The sequence below is a fragment of the Sceloporus occidentalis genome, unplaced genomic scaffold, assembly GCF_023333645.1.
Source record: "Sceloporus occidentalis isolate IW3139 unplaced genomic scaffold, rSceOcc1.0.p SCAF_26, whole genome shotgun sequence".
Taxonomy (NCBI): domain Eukaryota; kingdom Metazoa; phylum Chordata; class Lepidosauria; order Squamata; family Phrynosomatidae; genus Sceloporus; species Sceloporus occidentalis.
This window is the reverse complement of record NW_028317006.1, coordinates 788,611-810,765: the sequence shown is the minus strand read 5'-3', so window position 1 is coordinate 810,765 and position 22,155 is coordinate 788,611. Positions and strand designations below refer to the sequence as shown.

At 39.6% G+C, this 22,155-nt stretch overlaps 1 protein-coding gene across 3 annotated transcripts in view; it reads left to right on the top strand.

Moving 5' to 3' along the window:
• LOC149299988 (aryl hydrocarbon receptor nuclear translocator 2-like) overlaps positions 1–15,786 on the top strand; it is a 33,035-nt gene extending 17,249 nt beyond the window's left edge. The window contains exons 6-19 of one of the 3 annotated variants that reach the window (XM_089485630.1): positions 1,632–1,734; positions 3,189–3,254; positions 3,478–3,563; positions 9,513–9,589; positions 10,032–10,166; positions 11,215–11,289; positions 12,053–12,204; positions 12,668–12,740; positions 12,824–12,950; positions 13,973–14,069; positions 14,156–14,291; positions 14,406–14,571; positions 14,988–15,124; positions 15,688–15,786. In XM_089485630.1, coding sequence (XP_089341756.1) covers positions 1,632–1,734; positions 3,189–3,254; positions 3,478–3,563; positions 9,513–9,589; positions 10,032–10,166; positions 11,215–11,289; positions 12,053–12,204; positions 12,668–12,740; positions 12,824–12,950; positions 13,973–14,069; positions 14,156–14,291; positions 14,406–14,571; positions 14,988–15,124; positions 15,688–15,786 — 1,529 coding nt within the window. Of the gene's footprint in view, positions 1–1,631; positions 1,735–3,188; positions 3,255–3,477; positions 3,573–9,512; positions 9,590–10,031; positions 10,167–11,214; positions 11,290–12,052; positions 12,205–12,667; positions 12,741–12,823; positions 12,951–13,972; positions 14,070–14,155; positions 14,292–14,405; positions 14,576–14,976; positions 15,125–15,687 lie in introns of all 3 variants that reach the window. The other 2 variants (XM_089485629.1, XM_089485628.1) reach the window with 2 other exon arrangements.
• The last annotated feature ends 6,369 nt before the right edge of the window (positions 15,787–22,155 follow it).

Sequence of the window (22,155 nt, the reverse complement as noted above, 5' to 3'; positions counted from 1 at the left end):
GTGTGATATGATTTATCAGTTCAGTGTCATATGATTTATCAGTTCAGTGTGATATGATTTATCAGTTCAGTGTCATATGATTTATCAGTTCAGTGTGATATGATTTATCAGTTCAGTGTCATATGATTTATCAGTTCAGTGTGATATGATTTATCAGTTCAGTGTCATATGATTTATCAGTTCAGTGTCATATGATTTATCAGTTCAGTGTGATATGATTTATCAGTTCAGTGTGATATGATTTATCAGTTCAGTGTGATATGATTTATCAGTTCAGTGTGATATGATTTATCAGTTCAGTGTCATATGATTTATCAGTTCAGTGTCATATGATTTATCAGTTCAGTGTGATATGATTTATCAGTTCAGTGTCATATGATTTATGAGTTCAGTGTCATATGATTTATCAGTTCAGTGTGATATGATTTATCAGTTCAGTGTGATATGATTTATCAGTTCAGTGTGATATGATTTATCAGTTCAGTGTGATATGATTTATCAGTTCAGTGTGATATGATTTATCAGTTCAGTGTAATATGATTTATCAGTTCAGTGTGATATGATTTATCAGTTCAGTGTGATATGATTTATGAGTTCAGTGTGATATGATTTATCAGTTCAGTGTGATATGATTTATCAGTTCAGTGTAATATGATTTATCAGTTCAGTGTAATATGATTTATCAGTTCACTGTGATATGATTTATGTACCATGACTCTGAATGAAAGGCAGAGATCACGTCAACTTGTGTATTTCAAAGCCGGCACAGAAAGGAGAGAAAGGGGACAACCAAATAAAGGCATGTACATGCTTCGCCTCTCAATGTCAGCAATATGAACTTGCTTGGCACTAGAACCGGGGCCGCTCATCCATCTAGTTACTAACGTATACACAAATGGAGTGTTTCTGACAATAGTTACCTTGGTGGGAACGGCAACTTGCAGATCCACACTGCAAATCCTGAAGCCTTGTTTTTTTTTGCTTCTGTTTTGGAAGTTTTGGGGGGGAAAATCAATGCTTATCTTCCAGTCACAAATCAGAATACATATACTATATATATATAGTAGAGTAGAGGTTGTAGCCGTATTAGTCCAGCGGTGTCAATATCAAATAACAGATGGAATAAGTATCTTGTGATAATACCTTTTTTATTGGACTAACAGAATTTTGGAATGACAGGCTTTCGGGAGCTCTTCTCCCTTTCTCAAGCCTATATATAGGTCTAATTAGAATGCATGCTAGATGTGTTCAGAGTGCACATTTTGTTTCATATGATGCACACAAGGAATGGTCTCCTTTTATTGTTATTTGTTTTCCTCCTCTATTCTGTGCTGGATGATGCTGTCTTTACAGAGCTGTTTAAAAGTGCGGATTTGTCCACATCTCAAAAGTCTCAAGAATGATTACAGCAAAACACTGTATGTTTTTTATTATTATTATTTAAATGAAACCTTCTCACCGAGACAAACAAAGGAGTGTTAATCAAACGCGTAAATATTTATATTACTCTGGACAAATTGTTCAATCATTGGTTTTGCAACACTTATTTTTAGAAAGTTAAAATGTTCTGCATAAATCCCTTTGAAGGAGTTTAGGATTATACTATTCTCATGTGATCTTTCTGTGCCCAGGCCGTATTCTGGATTTGAAAACTGGGACAGTGAAGAAGGAGGGCCAGCAGTCTTCGATGCGCATGTGCATGGGCTCCAGACGCTCATTCATATGCAGGATGAGGTAAACCCTTCTAATTTCTCTTTGATTCCCTAATATAAATTATGTCAAACTTTTATTTTGTTTCATAACTCCACATTAACCCTTTGATTGCTCAAGGTCATGGGCCTTTTTGTGAACCAACAGGCACTCCAAAAGGTAAAGGAAAGGTGCTAATTGTAAAAAACATATTTCACAAGATGCAACAGTCTGTACACCCCAGGATTCGATTCAAAATACAAAGCTCGTCATAGCAGTTCCCTTCCTGCATCTTCTCATTGATCTCTGAATACACACCGGCTCCACTCATCTAGTGATCTTCATCTAACAGGCACTGCTTGTTATGTCATCTTTATCCATTGTACAGTGCTCTGGAATATGCTGGCACCATATCGAGCAATACATAATAATAATGATAAATGATTTTCTAATATAACTCTATTCTGATGGATAGGAAAGGCAGCAAAGCATGGTTATCTGCTATTATAACCCGGAGTTTGCTAGTCATCTGATTTGAGGGTTAGCAGTGATACGTGACTCTGTAGTTATTATTTGGGTATAGGCATGCAGGGTCAGTGTTATTTGGGCCCATACGTTGCTTTTAACTGATGAGCGCATCGTACGAGTGACTGTTCAGAGTGTTCTTAAGCCTTAACTCTGCTTCAATTTGAAAGCAACTCTGTAGCTTATTTGCTCCTATTTTGTGACTACAAAGGACTCCATCGGCCACTGGAATCCCAGCCATTGTGCGTGAAAAAAAACATAAAAAATCATGTTGTTTTGATAAGTCGCACTTGCCTTACATTAAGAGACTAAACTTTGCTAACAGCAAAAGGAGTTTCCCTTTACCCCTAACCATATGTGTACTTTCTTTCATTGTTGCCAGGATCTTCATATCTGTTTGTGTTCTTGAATGAGTGCGTATCTCATCAGTGCCAATTGACCACTGCTTAAAGTGAAAGCTTGTAATCATCGGTACACTAGAATTGCTACTTTACTTCAAGTTAACCTGCAGCCTTTCCAGATCACATGTCTGTATTAACCTCTACCACATCTGCTGGATGGCCATTGCATTTACCTACCAACCTCTCAGTAAAACATCCTTACATGACGTCAAAGCCTGTGACTCTCAAGTTTATGGCTGTGGCCTCTTGTCTGAACATTTCTTCTTCTGTGAAATGTTCTTCCCTTACCCACTTTGTTGAAGCACTTTATATATTTAAATAGTTCTATTATTTTATGTAGTAATTTACCTGCGTACCAACAGTTTGTTTATCTCTAGACTTTTACAATGGGAACCGTTCAAGGGACTTTGTTACTGATGCTGGCTAGGAGTACAGCTTTGTTACCAGATTACAACTTAAATGACACATTTTAGTTTTTAATTATGAGGTTCTTTTTCTCGTATTAATGTATATGTCTGCCTTCCCACTGTCTATAAATGGATGACACGATGACATGTTTGTGGTTTACTGCAGGTGTGGTAATGCCCCCTTGGATCATTTACCTCTTAACAGAATAAGTACGATGCGCAAAAGATACAGGTAAGTGTAGAAATATTCTTTTTATATATATATATAGTATATAAGTAATATATAGTATCATATAGTATATAGATAGTAATCCTTTCACATTTAACCTTTCTGTGTGTTTTTTCTACCTTTGTCCAAAATCCATGTTCATTTGTGCATATATATATATATATATATATATATATATATATATATATATAATGTATATTATCCCTTCCTCTCTCATCTCTTTCAGGAATGGCTTAGGTCCAGTGAAGGAAGGGGAAGCACAGTATTCTGTGGTTCACTGTACCGGGTACATTAAAGCCTGGCCACCTGCAGGTAAGAGAAGTGTGCCTCTGTTTAATAATGGTATAATGGAGCTTAGAACCAGCACTTATAAAGTATGAATAGGGATTTTTTTTTATAGCTGTTAACACTGAAGCAATGTAAAGAATATTTCACTGCTTTTCAAAAAAGTTATATGTTTAGTATTAGAAGTATTGGTGTGTTTGGCCGTTCGGAATAGGCTGTTCTTCACAGAAATGTGACTTTTTCCTGAAAAAATAAAAAATCTGGCATTTAGGATCTCAATAAAGGATGTGGAAACTGATTGCCAGATGCTGCCAAACAGGCGTTTCAGAATTCCCTTCTAATAGGGGTCACATGGAAAGAACGGAAGAAGTATGGTAAATGCGAAGTGCCGTCGGGAGCGCGGACTCCTTGGCAACGTTGTACAGCTACAAGATTGGGACACTTAGCAAGGGCTGGCTTTGGTGGTTTGATGATTTTTTTATTGCTGTACGTTGGTGATAAGTACTTAAAAGTGATGTTCCACTTAGTCAGAGCAATCATTGAACTAGTATGCTAAGTTTCTTTGTTTTATTCTTTCCTCTGGAGGTGTAATCACATAAAATCATTGCAAAAATATTTCCACGGCAGCAGCCTATCATTACCCTGCTTGTGACAATTAACTGTCCCAGACCGACAATATCATCGTGGCAAAATTTTACTTGACAAAATCCTTCTCTTTAATGATGCGTTCAGTTGCAAAGGTGGAAAGTTACAGACATTGCGTACACCTGGCCACAGATTGCTTTAAGTTTCTAAAGTCGTTCAGTGCTTTCTGGTTCACCTGCTGAGCGTTATCTTGCCATAGAACCACACAAACCATTATTTATCAACGCAATCTGAAAAGATTATTATTGTGTCAATGGAACTAGTATGTGATGCTATCATAATACAGGGGTTATAATAAGGATGAGCTGTTTGATGTCATAAGGATGAGAAGTTGATCTGTCGTATATGCTTTAATGTATACCCAAGGGCATAGCAAGGTCTGTCTTGGCCCAAAAGTATGAAAATATCTTTATTACCTGCTTATTTTGGTTTATCATAACGGTCATTCTCGAGCCTTAGTTTAGTTTTATGGGGATACATTTGTAATACGGCCGTTGATTTAAGGTGGACTAGTTTGGATGTGTTTGTCCACTCATGTGGCTAGTGCTTGTGTCTTTTTGCTTCTGACCGCAGTATGCCGCTGTTACATTACACGTGTGGATGACATGACAATTCTGGCGTATTATAACTGTCCAGACGTGCTTCCTGATGAGAGTAGTGAGGGCTTTTAAGGACCTCTGTATAGAAGCAAATAACTCTATCTAGCACCCTCTGGTTAAGGTGGGATAACAGTAAAGGAGGACAGTCTTTCAGTTAGGAAAATGCAGAAACAGAGGTGATTAAGTAACGTCGTTGCCTCTTAGTAACCTGTGCAGATTCCTGGGCTCAGGCGTAGGTTGTTTTGTCCTGTGGGACTGGTCATCTTGCACATAAATTCTATATATAGAGTTGTTTAGCCCGCAGCGAGCAGACCCTCGGCTAATGTATGGCAGGTGGGAATTCGGCATCCCAGCACACGCAATGGGTCCGCTATTCCCGCTTGTTTGTGTGTTTAGAAGCCCACTGACTGGAGGTTACGAAGATTGAAACCCCCTGACCGAGCAGCTCAAACTGTAAGGAACAAATTAAATATTGTATAATGGAAACAATCTAGCCAAACGTAAGCAAAGCAATTCCAAAATGCCAAATGCAGAATTCATTCAGTTTTGTGTTCTTTACGCATTAAGCCATTTCTTTTTCATGTGCGTAGATTTCCTGATTTCCATACAGGAAGGCGTATTACGTGAAAGTCCATAATAACTGCGTAAAATGATAAACATGTTATTTTTGGACATGTGTAATATGCAGCTACTCTTAACATGCCCTAGCAGGGGGAGATGAATGTTATAGGATTGAAGCTTAGCTACACACGCCATGTACAGGGACGTGATCAAAGCCTTTTGGCAAATCAGCGCAACCTCAAAGATCTTGCTGTAAAAAGGGGGACACGTCCCCTGAACAATCAGAGCAACGTTTAGGGCCTTCATACTCAACCTTTGGGTGCAGCATTCACTGTAGGGACTTTCTCTTGAAATTGCAGAAAGCCGCAGCCTGCGAGTGTAATAAAGTTGTTGGCCAGACTCTATATAGTCAGGGGCAAGAAGCCTTAATTCCCATCAGTTTAATCGCATGCATTGAGGTTAATATCAGAGCTTTTTTTGTTTCCAGGCTTTCGTACTTGGGACTGCCTTACAATGCAGCTACAAAGAAAGCACGGTTTGGCTCCACTTGGTACACTAGTTACTATTAGTAGATATTCATTAAAGCCGGGCTTTGGGCAGACCTCGGGTGGGTACCCGGATATACAGATTACAAGCTCTTTGGAACAGATTCTGTTTAGCGATATCCGTAAAGCTTGGCTTAATATTTGGGAAGCCCTACGCCATCTTTTATCCCGGCGTTTGTGTTTTCCTTGTGTATTTCAGATGCATAGTTCGTGCCGTGTCTAGCAGTTCCTCCAGCCCTGTTTAGCAGACGCACCCCAGAGACTCCAACCTCTCGGTAACCCTTTCAGCAAAGGACGGAGCTGAGAGAACGTGTGCTTCACAAATACCGGGCAGTTATTTTTATGATTTCCAGTTAACTCTCCGGTTTGCCGTTTACTGGAAACAAGTTCTCATTTGCAGGCCGACCGCTCAACAACCTTTTAATATGTCTGATTGCGTTGTGTCCATCTTTGCACTACGATAATCATACGTATCTGGCTGGCCCTGTTTGCTACATGCTCCAGGCAGCGAGCTGTACATTTTCCATGGCTTTACCCTAAATTCCACATTGTGAGCAGAGGCCGTCCTGCCAACGACTCGGCTTCCAAGCGGCTCTGTAAATGCCCTGTATTTGTTCAGCAGTAGCGTGAAGAAAGTCCCTTAAAAGGGAAGTATAGCTAAAATCACGTCTGGCAGACTCAACAAAGGCCTAGCTGCTATTCTTAATTAACCCCTTACGCTTTAACCTTTTCATATCAAGACCCAGAAAGCAGCGTACTGATCTAGAATACGGTGTTAACATTTCTGTGAATTTTGGTCCCTTGTTTAGCAGCCGCACGGGGTCAAATAACAGCAAAGAGTCCAATAAAATTCCCTTAGTTCTTCCCAGAACTTTTCCGCTTTAAGACGACGGCATGCTGTATTGTTCATTTGTTATTCTGTTATTCGGATCATTCCGTTTTCTTCTCATTTGGATTCCTTGTAGTCCATCACGTCGGGAATTTCAAATCATGATCTATTGCTTTTAGGGGGAGCAGATTTCAATGCCAAATCCTTGTCGCTTAAAACATTTGGTTGCAATAAGCAGAATGGAGAAACAATATGTCATGGATGGGGCCAGCATGCATTTGGCTCATACATAAGCTGCCCAGTGTTTATTACAGTACAGACATGGCAGGACAGTGGCTTGGCTAGCGTGGACCCCTTTGCACTTGGCTGTGTGGGTGCGAACTCAAGAAGTGGATGTAGAGGTCGATGCAGATTGGGGTTATTTATAGATGGAAGGATCCAAACTCTTACGCTGAGCACTATGATTAAGCATAAGACATGATTTATGTTACATAGTTACATACTTCACAAGGTTGAAAAAAGTCCATTAAGTTGAACCCTTCTACCTAACCTTCCTATTCTTGATCCAAAAGAAGGCAAAAAAACCCTAATTAAGCTACTTCGAATTCTGCCATCAGGGGGAAAAATTATTATTATATTTATAGCCCTGATACCTGATTTGTGGTATACTTGAGAGCGGCAGATATTGTTCAAGATGTGAACCTTAACATTCTAGTTAGATTTAGACGGTTACCACAATTATCATAATCCCATGTACACAGTCCTTAAATGTATCGTTCCACACAATATACATGACTGACACTATGCAACAACCTACCCAAGCATGCTTTTGTGTCACATGACAATTAAGTGTCTCCAGAAGAAATTATAGAATTGCTCCAGTAAAGGATTATTTCAGGGGGGGGGCTAGTCTTTAAAGTGACCCACAGATACCCTTTGGATACCATTGAAAGTAGTTCAGGCAGCAACACAGATGTGTTTAAATCTATCCTAAAAATGAAAAACTAAAAAAGTGATTAAAAAAGGCAGACTAGATGGGCCAATTAGTACTTTTCTGCCCAATCAATGATTCAGGCACTCTGCATGACTGGCCGCTGGGGTGTTAGTCCAGTTGCCAGGACTGTTTCACCAAAGTTTGGGATTTATGTTAGCTATGCACTTCTCAGCTTCACTGGGTGCCACATAGTCTCTTACCTTTAATTATTTCCAAAAATCTATACTGATCGAACTACACAAAAACACAAGCTATGCACAGTTTTAATAAATGTTGAAAGTGCTGTAGGTGACAATTCTCCAGGTACATAAATCAAAAAGCCACCTTCTGAGAGTTAAAGAGTGAAGCACAGTAATGATGGGAACAGCTACGTATAATTCAGCTATGAATGAGTTAGCGAATGAATTTCGGGGATGTGCATAATCCGATGTCACATAGAATGGCTACTGTTGTTTGGAATTGTAGAACTTGGGTCATAAATAAGATGGCTTGTCTGTGACTCACAATGTCGTCACATAAAACCCAGCCTTGTGAAATGATCTTGGAAAATGCCGAAACCAGCTCTGCACAAGACCGGCCGCATTTTTTCCAAATCCATAACAGGAAGTTCGGATGGCTCCAAGGAGTGCGGAATTGCATGCGATAAAAATACCTCTAATGAGACCCAAATGTGCTCCATCGCCTCTGATTTGCTACCAGTAAACAACATTCCTGTGTTGTGTGTCTGCAGAGCAGGGGGAACCAGGGACAGCAGCATCTCAAATATCCATAACAGAGGCTGTATTAACCACATGAGTGCCGCACACATACTCGAGCTTGTTTTCTCACCTTATTCAGTGTTGACTAGGCAGAGAGAGTTTATGCATCACTTGACTTCCATGTAGCAGCGTGATGTCATATACAGATCGCATAACAAGCACATGTTTAGACATTCCTGTGGTTTTTAAGAGTTAATTTTAGAACCACTGATGTCATGACAATCCAATCCCCACTTCATTTTTCATTTATTACAACGGCATCAACATTACAGTAGGGCAAAAGTACATGGTGGTGAGGAATAATTTGACCCAGCCGTTAGTGCAAGTGATTACGGGAAGTTAAAGAGTGCCTAAAATGGGCATTTTGTCTGATTGCTAATCTCTGGAACAAAAATGTAAAAAGGATAAGGGCTGGGTATGCAAAAGAAGTCCTTGTGTTTTGACCATGTCCATTTACTAAATATGTTGATCAAGGTTCCCTTGATGACAAAACATCTTTGTTAATGGTTTTAACACCCATCCATACCTTTTGCCATATGTAACCTCCAGATACATACATGTCTGATCTACGGGGTTGTAAGTAAATGGCACAAAGTAAGGAAATGCAGCTTGTTAACCAATCCCTTTCCAAAGTGTTCTTCAAGATCAAATCAAATATTTTGTCTGCCCATCAACTCTACATAAATTTTTCAGGGGGGAAATTCTAGTTGTAGTCACTAGACTTGCATTTATTGCTTTGCTATGTTTACTAGTAAGTTATTAAAAAAGCCTATGATTATTTGAGTATATGGTCTTGGATAGACACGTGAATTGGAACCTCAGTGAATTGGTCCAGCGGGCAGTTGCAGGTTCTCATCCAGGCCAAGATGATAGAGTCTTCTTCTTTGTTACTTGTTTCAAGACACAATAGCTTTATTCTAACTTTATTAATGTCTGGAAGTTTGTTGAGAAACATGTTTCATTTATCATACAAAAGCGCACATTTTGAGACAAAGTAATGGTGTTTTGTGCATCTATACATACAGACTTTATCCATTTTTTATAGGTATGACTATCCCCGAAGAAGATGCAGAGGTGGGCCAAGGGAGCAAATACTGTTTGGTTGCTATTGGGAGGCTACAGGTCTGAATACAAATATTATTGTGGAATTGCTATGTGTAGGGTCACATTATCATCTTTGACTTTGATACTGTACACCAAAAACATTTTGGATTTTATTAACCTTCATTGGCCTCACATTGTATTGGTCCATGTAGCTTAGTGGAATTTTGTGGTCATCCATCAAGTAACCAGCCTCGTTTGTAGATATGCATATGCAGCACTGTCTCCCATTGTGTCCAATCCTGTTCATTAAACATACTGTCATGTTCTCAAGAAACATATTACTCTACAACTCAATTCTTATTGTTCTTTTGACCCTGCTTTCCTGACAGTTGCCCAAACAATTGCTTCCACTGCAGGCAATCACTCTCCTGCTGTCCTTATACATTACACACATGGACTGATTCACTCTCCCTGTTTATAATATAAATAAACTAAAAATAAAATACAAGCTCTGCCTTAGGTCACAAGTTCCCCTGGGTGCTTGGACATGAACGGAATGTCTCTTCCAACCGAATTCTTATCACGACACAGCACTGACGGAGTCATCACTTTTGTGGATCCACGGTGCATCAGCGTGATTGGGTACCAACCACAGGTTAGTGCTCAATGGTGGCCAGCATCTGTGTTATGGCAGAGGCCAGGAGTTATATTTATGTTGTGTGGTAAAGACTTCATTCCAGCAATACAGAATATATTGTGCTTGGACTGAGTTGACTTCCTGAAGTATGTCTGTTTAAGATTTTATGGTCTGTTTGTTTCATGTGACTTTGTTTTTATTGTCATGGCCTACTTGTCCTATGATTGAAGTGGCTGAGATTACAACTCAGGTTCTCTTGGAGCATTTAATATCACATTACATATATAATTGTTACGTGCTTGTTAGTCTAATGAAAACTGAACATGTCTTTGATCAAGACAGCATTTAAACAAAGGCATCTAACAGAGTAAGACTAGGTGCACTTTATTAACTGCAGATACCGGTGGATATTTTGGAGAGCAATAGCATCCCCTTGCTCAATGCAACAGCTCTCTTTGTATATTTGTTATTATAAACTATATGACCAGATCTGGGAGTCTAGTGGATGAATCTGGGTTTGGCGGATGCCAGGAGAACGCTACCTACCAGAATGTATAGTTCCTACTGTAAGGTTTGGTGGAGGGGGGTAATAGTCTGGGGCTGTTTTTTGGGTTTTGAGCTGGACCCCCTAGAATTTTAATTTATTTTTTAGTGTTGCTTTGTGAAAAACATTATGTACTCATTCATAAATCACTAGAAACCCTCAACTTACCCTAGTAAATGACCCCCGATGTGCAGTGGTCAGTCTGGTACCTGACGGGGGTACAATAGAGGCATCGACAATGCATGGGGGACGAGCATAAAAGATCTGTGCTCAGATGACATTCTAAATATATAAAAAAGAAAATGTGGGTTTTTTAGGGGCAGTGACATAGGGTCTTCTTGCCGGGGGTGCTATTTGGTTGTGGCCTTTTTTTTTACACAGTAAGAAGAGCATTTCAGTGAATGTAACTTTCAGGCATGTAACTGTGAGGTGTCATAAACAAATAATTTATCAATTAAATAGTCTGTACAGATCTTATTTTAGATTGCACCATTGTAGTATCGGTGTTGTGTGTTTTTCTAGGACCTCTTGGGAAAGGACATAATTGAATTTTGTCACCCTGAAGATCAGAGTCATCTTCGGGAAAGTTTCCAGCAGGTAAAATCAACGTTTTCTTTTATGGATTAATATTGGTTGGATTAGATTATACTATTTCACATAAATTTCCTTGCTAACCTTTATCAGGACGTTATGTATAAAATATGATTGTAGTTAAAAATTTTAATCATAGCAGAGCACCATAGTAGTCCAATCAGCAGTGATTTTTCATTGGTTGCTATGGGGATAGGACCATTCTTTTCAACCTTTTCTCCAGAATCACTTTTTTATACCTAACCTGCTTCGTCACTCACTGCGAATGCCTTTGAATGCCATATGCACACAGTCACCCCCCATGGTCGGATCCGGGGTGGAGGGGGGTCAGTGTTTGGGTATGTGTGTCTGGGGTTTGTGGGTATGTTAGCCTGTGAGCATGTATGATAGTCTAAGTGTGTCTTAGTGTCTGGATGTGCGTCTGTTAGTGTGAATGTATAGTTGTGTTGGTGTGAGTCGGCTTGTTAGTGGGTGTCTAGGTGCGCGTGTGTCAGTGTTGAGTGTCTAGTTGTTCTAGTGTGACTTTGTGTGTGTGTATATGTGAGTGCCTAGCCAAAAGCCCAGTGGAAGCCCTTTCTAACAGTGTACCTTTTAGTGGCTTAGTGAGATGCTTCAAGCAAAGATGGACAAATGTATGTAGGAAGGAAGAGAAGCTGTATTTTCTATTTAATTCTTAATAATGGAGATCTGTGATTTTTTGGCCTCATTGCCAAGTCCTCACTTAACTTTGTTTATGATGAATCCCGCCATTTGTACTTCCTCTCATCAGGTGGTGAAGTTAAAAGGACAGGTGTTATCAGTGATGTATCGATTTCACACAAAGACACGGGACTGGATGTTGCTTCGCACCAGCAGTTTTACCTTCCAGAACCCATATTCTGATGAGATCGAATACATTATATGTACCAACACCAATGTAAAGTAAGTGCAGTTGCATCCAGCAGCACATAGCCCATAGCTTCGTCCATTTAAGAAGGACATTTTTGTAACTCCATGTTAAAGACATTTTCACCTGCTTACTTAACTCCTTAATGACAAAGCCCGTACATGTACGGGCTCAAAATTCATTGTTTTCAATGGGTTTAGGGACCGCCCATTGTCCTTAAGGGGTAAATAATGAAACCTTAGCTTAATAGTTCACCGTGTCACGTTGGATAGCATTCAGTGGTTATATATATTCTTATATAAACGATAACTGACTTCCGCTAAAGAAACTATGTGCAATGATACACAATCTAAGCCTCATGGCATTTTTATTTGTGAAAGTTCTCCACATTTAAAATCATTTCACCCTATGTGTTGCAGTCACGGTGGGATGGTGCCACATACCGCACACAGACCCTCATAGCCTAGAGTATTTCCTCAGCTGTTTCTGTCTTCCTAGGCAAGTGCAGCAGCAGCAGGCCGAGCTGGAAGTTCATCCAAGGGACAGCCTGTCCTCCTATGACCTGTCACAGGTGGGTATTGCGGTACTCTTTCTGCGTTATCTTTCAGCACCCCCTTCAGCCTCTGCTGCACTATACAACTTGTGTCGTTACAGGTTCCGGTACCAAACCTTGCAGGGACCGTTCACGAAGGGGGGAAAACCGTGGTTGATAAGCCAGATCCCATTTTTTCTCAAGACCGGGACCCACGCTTCGCTGAGATGTTTGCTGGAATCACAGCCTGTATGTTGTGTATCTGTTCATCTTTATTGGGAGCAAACATAATGCAAAAAACAGAATAGCCCCAAAACCTTCATTACTGGAAAATGCAGTGCATTGCAATAAGGAAACAATTTCTCGCCTTAATCCCCGTGTACTGCTAAGCATCAGTATTCATTCATATATTAACACTACAAATGCCATTCTTCATTTTCCAAGTAAAGCATATGTATTGTGTCTGATGAGGCACTACATGTTTGACCAAGTTCAGATCAGGACAGGTCAGAGCACTGAGCTGAATTCAAGAGCCCCAGGGAACCTGGTTATGTGTGTTTTCAATAAGAACTTGGGTATGTTTGTAAATGTAGGGAGAGGGTCAACTGCATAGTCTTCATTGAAAAGGAATTTAACGTTAACTGATTTAAAGTGCCTTCTGCGAGTCTGCCTGTCGCCATAACACATAGCTGGGGGGGAGGGGTAAGGAGGGGTCTTTGGACTTTGATAAACCTGGAATTCTATGTGGTGGAGAGTCAGAATTTATAGAACTTAAAAATATATCGATCGGTGTGATCTCAGGTTACAGTTATGGGGAAATCTAATTTATTTTTTAACAGGATTCTTAGCATCCATAAGAATGTCTGCATGTCTGCATCCTTTTACGGTTGGGTTTTAGAATGCTACATATTGGGTAAAGGTGAAGGACAAAATATTAAAATAACTGTCATTTCTATTGTTTCCTCACAATGCTTAAGCACAATAACAATAAAAACTAGGAAGACGTTTTTGTTCTGTTGCCAACGTATCAATGCCCTCTTTTTGCATCACATACCATATTATACTATGGTTTTAGTATTCACTGAAAAAAACATCAGAATGTGTGCGAAATGAATAAACCATTATATATCTTGGCAAGGTATGGGTATTTAGTTATACCAAGACAGTTGTACAATTTGGTTAGCTAAAATACTATGTTTTAAGGAAGATTTTTGGTACCATAAATACCCACCTATGTTTCTTGTCCACTCTCTACTACTGTCATCTTTTAGCCGAAAAGAAAATGTTGTCGGCGTCAGGCAGTGGAACTCAGCAGCTGTACTCAACAGGCAGCCCCTTTCAGCCTGGACACAGTGGCAAGTCGTTCAGGTACTTAGACTGCCGTACAACCTGTATTGAAGAATGAAAGTAATGTTAGCTATGCTGTATGACATCTAGAGTTTGTATGTTCGCAGCTCTTCAGTGGTCCATGTTACTGGAGTTAATGAGATCCAGTCACCAACAGGTACAGCACAAAATTTGTCTCAGATATCCCGTCAGATTAACGCTGGACAGGTCTGGACAGGAAGCCGACCACCCTTTCAGGGTCAGGTACAGTGACCACCATTTGCCAATAAGAGTTGCATCACTGAATTGTTGGTAATGACAGTGAAGGGAACACGTGTATGGTGCTTAATTAAAAGTACATGTTCTTTAATATTTCAGCAAATCACTTCACAATCCAGTAAAGCTCAGACTTCTCCTTTTGGGATTGGAACAAGCCACACGTATACATCGGACCCCTCTACATACAGCCCGCTATCCAGCCCCACCACTTCGTCACCAAGTGGCAATGCATACTCCAGCTTAGGAGGGAGAAGCGCCGCATTTAGTGAGAATGAGTTCATGCATATAATATATAATTTTCTTAAAACATGCTTCTTCACTGATACCTATCCATTTCCATCATGGTGGTCATCCATGCCTTGTGCTGTGTCAAAAACTGCCTACCCATTTTGTTTTACAAATGGCTTTATATTGCCGACTGCTAGATTTGCAGATAGGGGAAGCTATTGCATTTGGCATTTTTCCGTACAACCATTAGAAGCTAAAATGGTATAAGCCATGCTTTTGGTAAAAAGGACCACTGCAAGTTCTTCAGTACATAAAGCATCTCTACCAGCTGTAAGATTTCATCCATGTCCCGACGTATATTTCTTATCCTTTTTATCTTTCTTATTTTTTCATTCCCTTTTTTAATTCATCTTTGTTTTCTTCTACTTTACTAATATTTTCTAAATCTTGCAGCTGAAACAGGACAAAGCAGTGGTCAGTTCCAGGGCCGTGCATCTGAAGTGTGGTCCCAGTGGCAGAGCCAGCATCATAACCAGCAGAGCAGCGAGCAGCATTCTCATCAGCAGCCAGGACAGGCAGAAGTGTTCCAGGTAAACAGTCCATTTTGTTGCATAAATATCCAGCGCGCATGACACATTAACTGTGCCCAGACTCTCTTTAACAAAAGGGCATCTGCCCAGGAAATACACTCGCACACACATTTTTAAGGAACACGGCATGTAGGTTGTTCAAGCATCTTGGAGAACTAACCACAGTTCTTCTGTAGATTTAGGCAGCCTCAGTTGCTTCTCTCTCATCATGTTATCCCATTGATGATGTTTTAAAGGCAAAGGGTGGTCACACCAAATATTGATTGGGTTTAGATTTTTCTTTTTTCACACTGACTAAAACATTTTGTCACGTATGCACGTGTAATGTATTTGCAGATCAATGTAGATTTAGGTTTAAACAAATCTCTCAACATAAATTCTGGCAGTGAAGGAATTTATATCTCATTAGCAGTGTAGCTGTATAAACCAATGTATAGCAAGTGTCTGCATATAAGAGCCAGTGTTTGTGTACACGTAGCCCACTAGGGAAATATGTATGTCGGAGAATTGGTGTTTGGGAAATGGCTTAATTAACTCATGCTTAACATTTATTTCCTGTACAGGACATGCTGCCCATGTCTGGAGATCCAACCCAGGGCACCGGTAATTACAACATTGAAGACTTTGCTGACCTGGGGATGTTTCCCCCATTTTCTGAGTAACATCTCGTGAAGCTCAGTCTCCTTCTCTGTGTCACTTATATCAGCTTTGTAATCGTAAAATGGTGACAACTATGACTTGTTTTCCTGTGGGCTCAATGGGAATCCTGTGCCGTATTTATGAATACATTTGCAACTCTGCTGGAAAGAAACCGTCTGGAAAGCTAGATCATTGCCCAGAAGCTTCATGTGCCAAAGTTAATTGTTAATGGAAGGCAGACTTTTGTGACTTTTATTTCTCTCTTTAATCAATGTATAGTATTAAGACCTTTATGTTGCCAACAGTTGGGCTAACTGTAAATTACAAAATAATTTTAACTTTCAACACTAACTCAAAGTATAAAAGCATCATATAAGTGAATGGCGCATGCAACTAATGGGGCGAGTGAATGTCTTATCAGATGTGTAGAGGGAGTTGAATTGGTTTAGCAGATGCTAAAGGAAAGCCCAGGTTACAAGTGGTATTGATGTGGAAGGAATTCTCACAGTGGATGTAATTGACCGTATACTGTACAAAACAGCAGTTCTGAATGTTACCAGCAGATTTGTCTTATGTTTTAATCACTCTTTCAGAGGAAACGACTTGTCTAATGTTGTGTGATGCCAACGGCTGGTATTTTGTTTCCATTTTAGAGGAGAGATGGAGCTTTTTTTGTTGTCTCATTGCTGAAGAGTTGACGTTGTTGCCATGTTCTCTCATGATTCCCGTGTCCTGGAGAGATTTCTCATGTTCTGGAGTAAACCATGACATGTGTCATGTGTTTTTCATGTGACCAGTCCTGGTTACTAATTTGTTGTAACTGAATCTATTGAGCTGTTAATGTTGATGTGACCAGTAATGTATAAACTTTGTATTTTGTACTACTGAATGTTCTATACTAATATCTATTGCATTGTGCATAGTCTAGCTATGCTGTCCTCTGCTGATGTCATTTCAATAAAGACGTGACACTGGCATTTACGTGTAACCGTGTTTTGTAAAAAGATGGATTTGGGTGAAAGGGAAGCCACCAGAAAACTATATTCATTGCCTAAATATAAAGTGTTTTCATGATTTCACTTGACAATTGCTTGCCTGATGGTTGTCACCAGATGAACCCATGGAGTGTTTTAGGTCAGTACATTACAGTATGGTGTATGTAGTTTTATTCCCAAATGGAAACTGGAGCTGCAATCTTCTGTGAAACAGGCAGTGTTTTAAGGTGGCAAAATCTTTATCAGTGTTGAGGAAGCTGCTGTATTAAAACACAGCCTGTCTTACATGCACAGATAAAATGTTTTCTATTGAAGATCACTCCCTGACTAGACCTCCTCTTTTGGTTTTCTATGGTGTAAAGCCAAGACTCTGTCACACTGCAGTGTCTGACAGTATATTTTATTTATTACAATAGAAAACTAACAATAACATTAAAACTGACGATATACAAAATAGACAATAATATCAACACCTTAAGGCATACTGGTAAAGACGGAGAAGAGGGCCCTGCTCTCTCCCAGTAGGTGCCGCCTGATTAATTTTGTTTATATGTCATTTTATAATGTAGAGGACAATTTGCCTATTTGTCTTCAGAATGATCTTTGCTCAGTACATTTCTCGGCAGGCCAGGTAGGGTTCTAATACTCAGATTTAATTGGCTAGTCTGATGCAAAGCATAAGAGCCATTTACTATTAATGTAAGGTATGGCTAGTTAAAAACAAAAAAAAATAACACAAATCTGTCCCTCCTTTTAAAATGTTAAATGTATCCTGCATTTTTACGGCAGTTATTCCAACTAAAACTCAGCAGGAAACCACCTGTCCGCTGGCTATCACTATAAACAGGCAATCCACCATATCCATAAAACACGCACAAACTCTCAGCATTGCCTGACATCACTTGGGGAATCACTGATGTGCATGGTATTGAAGTTTTCTTATTCATGTGCGCTATGAATCGGACATTACAAGAGGTGAATCACTGATTTTGCACATTGGTAGAACGGCCCCTGGATACAGGAACCCAGTGGTTCTGTCACTTGCCGTGCGTGCATCACATCTTCACATGACCTCCCTCACCACCTAGACAATTGGGGCCCTAAGCAGTTGCTGCACCTGACTATATGGTACCACTACCCCTGGCAATGGAGCAGTTACCCCACCACTGGCCAAATTGTGCAGTGATACTGGAGCGCCAGTATTAAAACGTAGCTTGTACACACTGATTTCCTAGAACAGTCCATACGTGAGGCAAGAGCGGATTAATAAATAGATTCCAAAGTGTTGTGATGATATTGTCCAGCAGCAATATATTTTAAGTATTTTTTTTGAAACATTGGAAATTGTGTTGCATTAACTGAGCGTTGCTTGGTGTTACATAATCCTGAGTGTGATGTACCTGAATTACCAAACTTTGAACTTTTTATCAGATGTTAGTATATGCGTGTGTGTATAATATATATTGGGAAACTTGTATGACATTGCATTCTAAATACAAAGGCATTAATATGTAGTGTCCCCCCCTTGCAGCTTCAACTCTTCTGGGAAGACTTTCCACAATATTTTGGATTTTTTCTGTGGGATTTTTTAGCCCATTCATCCAGTAGAGCAGTTATAAGGTCAGGCACTGATGTTGGACGAGATGGCCTGGTTCCGTTCCAGTTCATCCCACAGGTGTTCGATGGGGTTGAGGTCAGGGCTCTGTACCGGCGAGTCAAGTTCTTCCACACCAAACTCATCCAACCATGTATTTAAGGACCTTACTTTGTGCACTGGGACACAGTCATGCTGGAATAGAAAAAGAGCCTTCCCCAAACTGTTCCCACAAGGTTGGAAGCAATGTCTTGGTATGCCCCCTTCATCAACATCAGTGCCCGACCTCACAAATGCTGTACTGGATGAAAATCCACAGAAACTCTCCAAATACTTGTTCCCGGAAGAGTGGAAGCTGTTATAGCTACAAAGGGGGGACCAACTACATATTAATGTCCATGTATTTAGAATGCAATGTCATATAAGTCCCTGTAGGTGTAATGGTCAGTTGTCCCAATACTTTCGTCCATATTGTGTGTGTGTGTTTATTTATTCTATTTCTATTTAACTTCTTGATCACAATTCTCTTTGCTGTTTTTCAATTCTATGACACTTATTGTCATTTAGAAATGGATAGGCTTCACAAGCTCAGAATTGGTTCTCCGTGCAGTCACTGGTCCTAGAGCAAATGTCAGTTTATCGGCTGCATTGTGATTTCATCAATATTTTACTGAGCGGTTAACACCAGACATTCTACTTCAAAATCCAATTGCTCTGTATGACCATTTATATTTTTCACTGAGTGGTATTGAGGTATATACAATATGTCATCAGCTGGCAATATGTGAATATTGTGCTAACATTTTAAATAAGCAAAAAATGTTTAGTACAAGAAAATGCCAGAAATTGTGTTTTCTGTGTTATGGGAAGGTTTGGTTAAACGGGAAGTGGGCAGACTGTACCAAATAAATAAAAGGCAAAAACTTTTTCTGGTGTTTTAAGGGAAAGCTTAACAGTAGCTACACTAGTTCTCAACAGCTGTGTAAATACTTGAAAAAGACTATTCCAGACTGCCTGTGAGCAGAAAGAACCCCTGCCGGGATTGTTTTGGGGGTTCTTGAACCCTCCCAGAATGAATTTGGAACATGTACTGGTACAATAACACATTTTGTTTTGCTGAACCTTTGTATGATTGATTTAAGTGTCTTAATACTAGAGGTTGAGTCAACCCATTTGAGGTAACTTCTCCAATAACAGGAGATAAAAAGTCTAATCTGACACAATGTGGTCTCATCAGTTTTCTGAGATTTTCACATAAGTATTGCATAATTTTATACAGTGGGAAACGACGTCTGAGATTGAGTCATTCCACCAGTTTCGTTAATAAAATCCATTGTTCTGCTGTGTACTGGCACCAGGGACACCATCCCTGCTGCTGCCCTGTTTCCGCACTAAAATTTCCTGCTGACTGTATCGGATATGGAATATTGTTCATACAGTGGATGTCCTGCAATCACACACTAGTTTTCCAATGCCTTAACTTATATAAAGACATTTTAAGTAAAGCCTCATTTAGAGTATTGCTACCACCAAAAAACCCCTAAATAATAATAATGTATATTATTGCTATATAATAATATAATAGTAATGTATAATTATGTAATTAGAATGAACATTAGAATAAACCAATCTTGAAGACAAAATAAGGCCACAGGCAATTCAAACTTCTAATATAGATAAAAACAAAACTATTGATGAACATGTGTTATTGGAGTATTGACCTTAACTTGATATTGGAGTATTGATACTTAACGGTATCTGGCAGGTTTCTCCAGCAATAGGGCAGAGTTGACGCTGTGTAATGCATAATTAGATGGCTTTACCAGCAAAGAGCCATGTGGTCTCCAATTTTACTAACTGTGACCTGTGACTACAAGAGGAGCTTCTTACTGGCTGATCCTGTCACATGACATGAAGTAGGAAGCCAACTCTGATCGTACTTGAGAAGTTGAGTCTAACTCTCTACAAACACATCTGCTGAAGAAGAGGGGTCACCTAGTGGATCCCACACCAGCCAGCATAACTATTCCTATTCTTCAATGACGTCAAATACGTAAGTTGCACAGCAAGTGGGGGCCCTTGCCCACAGAGGCCTTGGGGCAATTGTCCCCTTTGCCCCATTATTAATCTGAATAATGCCCCTGGATATAATGATTCTATAGACCAGTGGTATATTGTGAAATACAGAGAATAGCTATTCCTATATAACAGTCGGTTACTGCCTTACTTAAAATGATTGACTTTGGTTTATTAAAAGAACATACTTTTAAAAACCTTACACCCAGGGCTATTTATGGTTAAAATAATACAAGTCAGAAAGATTAATAGACATTGTTTCAAACACAATAAGATGTTCCATCACATGACTCAAGAAAAAAAAAACAAAATGTCCCAAACACATCATTCTCCATTTCAAAAATATGTTGTGTGTATGAAATTAAATAAATACGAAAATAAAACAATTGCTCCAATATGTGATGATGATAAACCCTGTCAGGGCTTATGAGTTTTAAGCGTAAGCCATTCATTGTCTAAGAGTGAGTTAGTACCACAAAAATGCTTGTGTTCCAGCAAACACGGCTAGATAGGGTTGCTGTTCTTAGCATTTTTGCAGAGCATCCGCATACTCAGCAGCACTATACATTTGAGCAGGGATCAGCCTGACCCTTGTTTTGCCTATTTTGGCCAGGTTCTTACTTCCTTTTTTAACTAGTTAAATATCAACATTTCTAAATCGTTAGATGTCATATTTACCATGGTTATTTACCATGGTCCCTAGCTCCACCCGGGCAATGGACAGGAGAGTCATTCTTCTGACTGTCCCGGCAATTTCCTGATTTGCCATATTTTCATTATTTGGCATGCCACAACATGGACAGTTGTCTTCTAGATCATGAGTTTGTTGTACCTGCAGAAGTCCATGCACTTTGGCATAATTCACTGGAACACGTTGGTGTAGAAGCCATTTCCAGGTCATTTTAGACCACTGCCTGATCCGAATCCGATTACTCTGTCCATCACCCTCAATCGTGTGTTAAACCCAACTCTAAGTGATTTGTTCCAACTTAATGCATATTGCATAGTGTCAAACAAACAATAAGCAGTTAACCTAAGGCTGTGACGTGTGCCACACCTAAAGTAGGGCCATAAACAGGATGACACTGTAAGAGAAATGCCTAAATCGGGATGTATTTGGCTACAACTACTCTATGAAGCCAGATTTGTAGTTACAGATGAAAGCAACTGTTGACTAAAATTCCTGATATATTATCTTCTAATAGACTGAGCAGAGAACTCTTCTCCTACCGTGCCAGTATGTCTTATGTACAGTATTCTCATATTGTTAGTTTTGTATGTTGTCAGCCTTAATATTATTGTTTATTTTGTAATTTCCCTCATTGTAACAGTAAACTGAATCTTGCTGGTGCTCTATCAATAATAATGCAAATCAGAAGACAACAGATCTTGTGTGCCAAAAGCTAAACCAGCCAACTGTGGATCCAAGTGGATGGTGGCTGCTTAAATTAAGCTAAAATGGAGGAATGAAGAGCCATTTTTAAGGAGGTGAACTTGATATAGACAGACCATCCTTGGACCATCATCAAGTAAATGGTTACTTGCTGGATTTATCAAAACTCAAGAGGAATGATCTTGGTAGGACTTTAAACAAAATGTCTAAACAGGGACAACATTTAGAGAAGAAGTATTTGGTGATCATTCTGTCGACCATAAAAGCTGAATCTCGCATATATTGCAGACAAGCTGTTTGGGGGCACATATGGCACCAACAAGCTTTTTGGGGA